Below are 8816 nucleotides of genomic sequence, written 5' to 3' on the forward strand. Positions count from 1 at the left end.
GACCGGACCCCCCCCCAAAAAAAATAACTATAGGAGCCTGGCACTGATGGGGCATCTATAATCATAGTTACTTTGAAGAAGAGATTGGTAAGATTTCAGTTTGAGCCCAGTTGGAAAATAATTTTTTAACCTACTCAGCATCATTTGGTGGATTTTTTTTTTTCGGTTGTGGGGCTTGAACTCTGGGCCTGGGCACTGTCTTTCGGCTCTTCAGATCAAGCCTAGTGCTCTACCACTTGAGCTATAGTGCCACTTCCAGTTTTCTGGTGTTTTATTGGAGATAAGAGTCTCAGGAACTTTTCTTCCCAGGCTACTTTGAACCATGATCCTCAGATCTTAGCCTCCTGAGTAGCTAAGATTACATGTGTGAGCCACCAGCACCCGGCTGGTGGATTTTTTTTCCCCCCAGAAAACATTGCATATTTTCTGAGAACATATTTAACATCTAAGAATCTCAAAAACCAGGTGTTGGAAAAGTTACACGTTATAGGTAGTAACAACATAACGTTTGTGAGTATATAAGTATCCAGTTTACATGTCTACTTCTCTAAAAGAGAAACAGTACCTTAATAGATCTCTTAATATATCCCAATGTATTCTATCTATCTATCTATCTATCTGTCTGTCTGTTTGTCTGTCTGTCTGTCTGTCTGTCTGTCTGTCTGTCTGTCTGTCTGTCTGTCTAATGGCTAGAAGCAGAAGTAATCAGGGTTTTATTAAGCTCATATGACAGGCACCTAGATGTTGTAAAGGAGGTAGCAAAACTTAGTTTATACACAAAACATCATTTGTGTGAAAGTGAAGCCCAAAGGTGAGCTTAGAAATAGAATAGGGAAGATAACTACTCCAAATGTTCTTCAATACTATGAGAATTCTTAGCCTGTACTTAAAGCTTTTAGAAAAAGACAAAAGCTGGTGGCTGGTGGCTCATGCCTGTAATCCTCGCTACTCAGGAGGCTGAGATCTGAGGATCACGGTTCAAAGCCAGCCTGGGCAGGAAAGTCTGTGAGACTCTTATCTCCAATTAACTACCAGATAACTGGAAGTGGCACTGTGGCTCAAGTGGTAGAGTTCTTACCTTGAGCTGAAGAGCTCAGGGGCAACACCCAGGCCCAGAGTTCAAACCCATGACTTAACTATACACACAAAAGACAAAAAAAATAGACTACAAAAAGAATGATTTAAAATCTTGTATTCTAAGTGTGTTATAAATCCATGTGGGAAAAAAATCTCTTAATAATCTCTTGTTTTACAGATATCTTTGGCAGGAAAATTCCTTGTAAGATTAAGTGCCTGCTCAGGTTTTCCTGCGATCACATAGATTTTGTGTTGCCCCCTTTGCCCTTTTAAATTGGATCACCAATAGATTTTGCTGACTAGGATAATAATAGAAATGTTTACTGGGGAATTGTCCAGAAAGATATGACCCTAAGTAACTTGTAAGTTGGGTCTGATTCAACTCTTCTCCTTTTTCTGTCCTCCAATCTCACCAGGCATAAAAGAATTACAAAGTAGCCTACTACGCAGAAAGTTTTTAAAAAGTTGAGCTTTTCACAGTTGTTCATTTTTCTTACTAACTCTAAAAGGCAGTATCACTTATGACGAAAGGTTCACGCTTAATTGTGTTTTGAGATTAGTTGCGACTGAAAGTGTTAACGACTTGGGCTTCATTCAAGTCCTGTCATGTATGGAGAGAAGGATGGGAGCTTCATTTTCTCTAGTTTTTTTTTTTTTTCCTGTTCAAAAAAACAACAGCTGGGGTTCACTTCTTTTATTTTTCTGAAGGAAACAGTCATTCTTGTTTAAGGCTTTAAGTAAACAAGGACTACAGGCTTAGTAAATGCTACTAACAAATTAAGAATTATTTCAAAAAGTCACACTATTGTTTTTTCTTTTTCTTTTCTGGTTTTTTTTTTTTTGTCAGTCATGGGGCTTGAACTCTGAGCTTTGCAGCTCAAGGCGAGCACTCTACCACTAGAGCCACAGCACCACTTCTGGTTTTCTGGTGGTTAGAGAAAAGAGTCTCAAGGTGTTTCTGTTTGGGCTGGCTTTGAACCTTGATCCTCAGATCTCAACCTCCTGAGTAGCGAGGATTACAGGCATAAGCCATTTGGGGAAACTTTTATTTGGATAAAAATATTCTTGCACTTTATCACATCCAAAAGCACCTTACATTAAACACAATATAGTAAACAACATGAATTCAAAACACAAATACTATATTCTCTCACTTGAAAGCAAACAAGCTTCTTATTCTAAATGCAAAAGGTGTAACACAGAGAGAGGTGAGCTGGATATTTAACTTTTCCAGTTCAACCAGACTTAGAATCCCAATTATATGAGTACCAGTACCACTACTGTAACAGGAAGAAACTCTAGCTGCTCAAACATGTTGACTACATTGAAAGAATAAATGAATGAATGATTTTAACACTCTACATCTTAGTGTGTGTATCTGCAAAGGAGGGATGACGACCTCTCTCAAAGGACTATTCTGTGATGATTCCATATGTGTAAAACATTAGCTTTACCTGTACAAAACTGAGTAAACAGTAATAAATATTAGTTACTGTCATCTCACTCAGTAGGAGACATTAAAACTGACCAGTGATTTGCAGTTACCTCTGGATTACCATACTTAAAGGAGAAAAGGGCTATGCTAACAGTTGCATAGCACTTTCCAGGTCAACCATTCACATATGAAAATACTTTCACAAGAGGTAAGGAAACCAGCTGAGAGATCTTAGCAAGTGGGTGGAACACAGATTTGAGAAAAGGTGCATTGAAGCAGGAAGGGCAGCTTCATATCTCTGTCTTCACCCTCCTCCAATCCCAGGCTGCACAGCATGGATTAAAAATGCCTTTTTAATTCAAAAAAGAGGGAGACATGAGCACTAGACTTTGCCTTGGACCACAAAGCTAAGTCCACTGGAATAAAACCCAGCACTGTGCAAGCCTATGGCCCCAGACAACACACCTGTACTCAAAGATGACACCTCCTGGTCAACTCCATTGCTTCATCAGATCCCACAGCCTCAAACTCCAGACCTGCCTCACTTTGGGCCCTACTCTGGTGGCTGTGGGTCAACCTAAGGCTCAAGACAGTCTAAAGAGCAGGCCAGTCCCACAGGATCTCCAAGCCCATATTAGAATCAGGCTGGCCCTAAGAAGTCTTAAGAGCAAGCCTGTCACCAGAATATAAGGCTGACTGCCATGATTTTCCCATGATCAGTCTATAGTCCTAGGCCAGCTTCCACGTACAACTGGATACGAATAATAAGGCTGTCCTAGATTTTAGAGCAGTCCAAAGCCAGGAGCCTACCTTCACCCCAGGTCTGTAGCCCTTAAACACCAGGTTGATACTCATAATTATGAGTTCCATGTCTTCTCTGTTCTAGACTGACCTTTACAGATTCACTCTCTAGACCTCTACTTTGACTTCAGGCTCCAATAATAAAAGTTGACACTCAAGGCATGTTTCCAGGCTACCCCTCCCCATCTTTCGGAATAAACAACTGTAAAATTAATTTGAATATAAATTGAAACAATGTATACTTAAAAATGTCAATCTTTGGGGTAGGAAAATAAAATTTCAAAATTACAAAAAAGAAGAGCTTCCAACGGTGAAATTTTAGGTTTCCTTTTAATTGTTTAATTATAATAAAAATGCCCAAACTATCACAAAGAAGCCTCTAGATTAGTAATCCAGTAGAGGTGACCTTCAGATCTGATGAGGCACTAAAGGGGGTTAACACAAATAAGATGTCATGATACATGAATACATAAAGACCATAACACTTGCTCAACTCATTTGTCAGTTCAATGCGAAGTGATTTCTTGGCTAAAGACCAGTATCAGAGGACCTACCTCCTCACAAACTGTAGAAAAGCGGTTGAGGAACTGTACAGTGTGCACCACGAATTGGTTTAGAAATGCTACCGTTCTTTTCTGTTGAATAGCTGGCACCTGTGTTTTGTTTAAAACAACAACAACAACAAAAAGAAAAACATTATTCGTGCTGGAGAAATGCACACGGCATAATCGTCTAGGTACCTGGGAATCCCAAGGGGACATTCTGATGTGTGATAGGAAGTTTTTGGAGGATGGAAACAGTCATTTAGCTTGTTTTCCTACACAGTGTGTGTGGGTGGAGGAGGAGGAGGCTGGAAAGTGGCTGCAGAAACTTGCAGAAGGTTCCCTAGACTTACAAGGACGATTGTTAACAGGTGAAAACCACACACACACACACACACACACACACACACACACACACACGTGATGCAGGTCCCAATGGGCCAGTCTCTAGCCACCAACCACTGGTGGAAAGCCACGTGACCTGGGAAGCACAGGCTAGGGCACCATCTCATCTCAGTCAGCTCTGGAGACACCCCCCCCCTTTTGAGGTACACTGTGGGGGCTCGACTTCCTGGGGGTCACCGTCAGGGGCACCAAGGGCCTGGAGCGGCGACGTCCCTCCCCCAGATTCCACCCAGAATGCCGGAAGTTCAACTCCGCTGTTTTGTTTTTCTGTTTGTTTGTTTTTACAAACCTTGGTCAGGTCTATGCCTGACCCCATGAGCGGAAGCCCGTCTTCATCCATCCCGTCAGCGGTTGGGGGACCCAAGGGTCACCCACAATCCCCTCAAAGAAAACCTGCCAACCCGGTTTCTGAACAGCAGAACTTCCTCAGGTCCCCACCCCCGAGGCCCTTCCGGCCGGAAGCAAACGTCTCCTCTGGCCAATCACAAGTGTGTTCCTGGAGAACCCGCCCCCTCTTCATCACTCGGCATTCTGGGATTGGTAGTTCTTGATCCAGATTGTGAAGTAGGCTTCTGAAGGAACTGTTGAAGAGGCTGGAGAAGTATGCTGACTTGGTTGTCCTTTTGTTTGTATGTTTGTTGCCAGTATTGGGGCTTGAACTCAAGGCCTGGGCGCTCTGCCTTAGTGTTTTCCATTCAAAGCTAATGGTCTATCACTTGAGCTCCACCTTTGGCTTTTTGCTGGTAAACTAGAGATAAGACTCTCAAGGATCTATCTCCCTTCGCTGACTTCAAACCTCAATCCTCAGGTCTCAGTCTCCTGAGTAGTTGGAATTACCGATGGGAGCCACTGGTGTCCGGCTGCTTGTAAAACTTTAAGTAGGGAAAGGATAGCTAAGAAATTCAGGAGCTGCATCCACTTGACGTTTTCCTCCTTAGTATTCTGTGTTTAAATAGCTTTGTTATTCATTGAGCATCTTTTTTTTTTTTAAACTACTAAGTGTCAGATTCTCTGCTGGGCATTGTCAGAATACAAAAATGAATGAGAGACAGCGAACCTGTTGCACTGGAGAAGCTTATTCCCTTTGGAAGGAGTTAAGATGTTTCAAAAATTCAAATATCCTGTCAAGCTATGGTTGAGACCTAAAGAAAAGGAAGTGATTGCCACTTTGGAAAAGGTAGAAAATTCACCTGGAAAGAGAGATCTTTGCAGGGCTGAGAATGTGGCTTAGCATGCATGAAGCCCTGCATTCGATTGCTCAGTACCATATAAACAGAAAAAGCCAGAAGCACCAAAAGTGCTGTGGCTCAAGTGGTAGAATGCTAGCCTTCAGCAAAAAAAAAAAAAAAAGCTTAGGGACAGTGCCCAGGCCCTGAGTTCAGTCCCTCCCCAGGACTAGCAGAGAGAGGGAGAGGAAGGTGAAGAGGGAAAGGAAGGGGAGGGGGAGAGAAAGAGAGGGAGGGAGAGGGGGAGGGGAAGAGAGAGAAGGGAAGGGGAGAGGGAAACAAGAGGGAGAGGAGGAGGAAAAGAGAGAGGGAGAGAGAGGAGATCTTTACATCTGGGGCGTGAAGGTTTGGTTCAGCTCTTGACTGTGTAGCTTATCATCTATATGACCCCCGACAAGTCATCTAACCAAAAGTGTGAACTCATCCTGGGCAAGATGTTCAATACTAAAAATATGAAGAGGATAGTCTCTGCCTTCAAGACATTTATAGCGTAGGGAAGACACAGATGTTTGGTGTACAACATCCAGACAGGCATACAAACAAGCTGTGTGTACAAGTAGGTACACACAAACACTTGTGTATATATTGGCAGGTGCTTCCAGATGCAATGTGCTATGGTGCTGCCAATAAAGTCATGCTTCTAAGTCCTCCAAGAAAACCAGAGAAGTTAAACTTTATTAGAAGTTAAACTTTATTTAGTACATTAGGGAGAATTAAGCAGACAATTTGGGATGGACATTTGCTCAAGCAAAGGTCCAGAGACATAAAAGAGTATGGTATGTGAGGGGAAAGAAAACTTTGGGAATGTAAAAGCAAAGAAGCCCAGAAATGGAGAATAAGGCAGAAGAAATTGATAGAAAAAGCTTATTAAAGTCATTTTATGATGGGACTATAACTCATGTTCCTGTAAATGTGATCTAAGGGCTAGTTGTATCAGTTATTTAGTAGTGCTCTTTAAAATGCTCATTTCAGATTAACCTCAGATAAACCAGATCTGTTGGGTCAACCTATAAATCTTCATTTTTAAGGACCTACTACCCATTATTATTTTGAACCAAAAAGATTGAAAATTTATTTCCCTGGTCTTGGGAGCCATTAAAAAATTCTGAGCAAGAGAGTAACATAAGCCAGAATATTTTTAAAAAGACTATCCAGTGCTGGTGAGTAAAATTTGGGTAGGATGCAAATGTTAAAGGTGGGATTTGTACATGGGGAAAATGAAGACTTTCAGTCTCAGCTGGCTATGTATTCTTGGATATTTTATTATTTATCTTTTAACAAGCATCCATTGATCATCTTTTATTTTCTCAGTATAGGCATCCTCATTTCCTCTCAAACTTGTATCTTTCTGCCTCTGCCTGGCCTCCATAATACTGGGATTATAAGAATGCACCACCACAGCAAGAATGGCAAATGAGCATTGGCTTCACCTTAAAGTCACCAGCTGCATCAGGCTGTAAGAGGAGAACCAGCCTGTCTTTTAAACTCTGGAGTCAGGCACTGACTTCTCTCTAGCTCTGGAAATCCTTGGGTGGCATTTTCATTATGAGGCTGCATCATTTCCACTGAAAGTCTGTTGTCTAGTGTGGCTACCTGGCTACCTTCATCACTTAACCATGGCTACATCTTCTGGATAAGTTGCTCTAGCTACATCAGCATTTGTTGCTACATTGTATTTTTATGTTACAGAACAAATTCTTTCCTCAAAACATCTACTATGAGCTAACTTCTACAACCTTGAAACTTTTATTCTGCAGCCTCTTCATCATCTTTCACAGATGAGGAGAATGAGGACCTTGGTCTGGCTTTGGTTAAAGGGAATTCTGTAGTTTGTGACTTTCTAAGGCAATCACTCAGTTAGTAATAGTAATGAGGGTAGTTTGTTTTCATATCATTCACGTATTACTAGAACTTTTTGTTTCCTTTGAGAACTTTTCCTTCCCATTCAGAGCTTGGCCAAGCGTTTGATACAAAAGGCTTAGATTTTGGCTTGTCTTGGTTTTTGATGTAGCTTCCTTACCTGTTCTAATCATTTCTAGCTCTTAATTTAAAAAGAGAGAAATGTGCAATTCCTTCTTTTATTGAGCACTGAGAGAGGCCAAGAATTGGTCTAATTTTAACATTGGTTTCAGGGAAAAGTGAGGCCCGTAGGGTTAGAGAAAGAGAAAGAGGGAGAGAATCACTTGATGGAGCAGTCATAACACAGATAATATTTGTGGATTGCTTACTATCTTATGTGGGCATGACTCTTGGCACCCCAGAAAATTGCTATGGTAATGTCAAAGACAGCTGGTATCAGATCTTCATAACACATTATAGCAATGAGAAAGTTTAGAGTCACCAAAGTGGGCCATAGGTATCCAAAGTGAAGTCTGTGCTGTGGGAAAGCAGTGTTAATAAACTTGTTCCACGCAGGGTTGCCACAAACCTTCAACATTTTGTTTTTATTTTTAAAGAGCAACATTTACAAAGTTCAATAACACAAAACACAAGAAAATGATGCCTGACTGAACTGTACTTCTGCCACAACTATAAATAACATAAACATTGTGACAGTTCTAGACAACTGTATTTATGTTTTTGTTTTCTCCCCTTGATAAAGCCCATATGAACTTGATCTCTTCCATTAATCTTCAAAATCCTCACAGCAAGGGTAATTATTTAACTGTGACTGAATTTGTACCAATGACTCTGTTTTTCAATGAAATTTCAATAGTTTTATTGTCTTCTCCCCCCCTCCCTTTTATTTTGCCCATCCTGGGTCTTGAACTCAGGGTCTAGGTGCTGTTCCTGAGCTTGAGACTTTTTGTGCTCAAGGCTAGTGCTCTACCACTTGAGCCACAGCATCACTTCCAGCTTTTCCTGAGTGGTTTTATTAGAGTTGAGAGTATCATGGACTTTTCTCTCCGGGCTGACTTCAAACCATGATCTTCAAATCTCAGCCTCTTGAGTAGCTAGGAATACAGGTATGAACCACCAGCACCTGATTTCATTAGTAATTTAATATGCAATTTAAAGAGCTTTCTATGACCTGTGCATGGTCCAGATATACTCTCCCTTCCACCTTTTATCCATCCATCCATCTACAAGAAAGAGAGGAGGAAAAATGAGGGTGATGGGAAGGAGAGAAAAGAAGGTAGGTGGACATTATAGAACATGTTAAAAATAAATAATAAAATGGATTCAACAGAAACAGATACATAAATGAACCAGATATTTGAATTATTAAAGACTGAAAGATAACTAATCATTTCTCTTGACATGTAAGACATGTCAAGAGAAACTCTTACAAGAGTTTTAAATTTCGTTTTGGACATTGTGAAGAAAGAA

General features: G+C 40.9%; 1 protein-coding gene across 2 annotated transcripts in view; it reads right to left on the minus strand.

Annotated features, from left to right (window-relative positions):
* The window catches only part of Ccdc53 (coiled-coil domain containing 53), a 39973-nt gene extending 35269 nt beyond the window's left edge, over positions 1-4704 (minus strand). For both annotated transcript variants that reach the window (XM_013019368.1, XM_013019359.1), the window contains exons 1-2: positions 4550-4704; positions 3868-3966 (exon numbers count right to left, since the gene is read on the minus strand). In XM_013019368.1, the coding sequence (XP_012874822.1) occupies positions 3868-3966; positions 4550-4600 (150 nt within the window). In that variant the 5' untranslated portion in view covers positions 4601-4704. The remainder of the gene's footprint in view (positions 1-3867; positions 3967-4549) is intronic.
* Positions 4705-8816: the final 4112 nt, after the last annotated feature.

This window comes from Dipodomys ordii, unplaced genomic scaffold (assembly GCF_000151885.1).
Source record: "Dipodomys ordii isolate 6190 unplaced genomic scaffold, Dord_2.0 Scaffold3, whole genome shotgun sequence".
Classification (NCBI taxonomy): Eukaryota; Metazoa; Chordata; class Mammalia; order Rodentia; family Heteromyidae; genus Dipodomys; species Dipodomys ordii.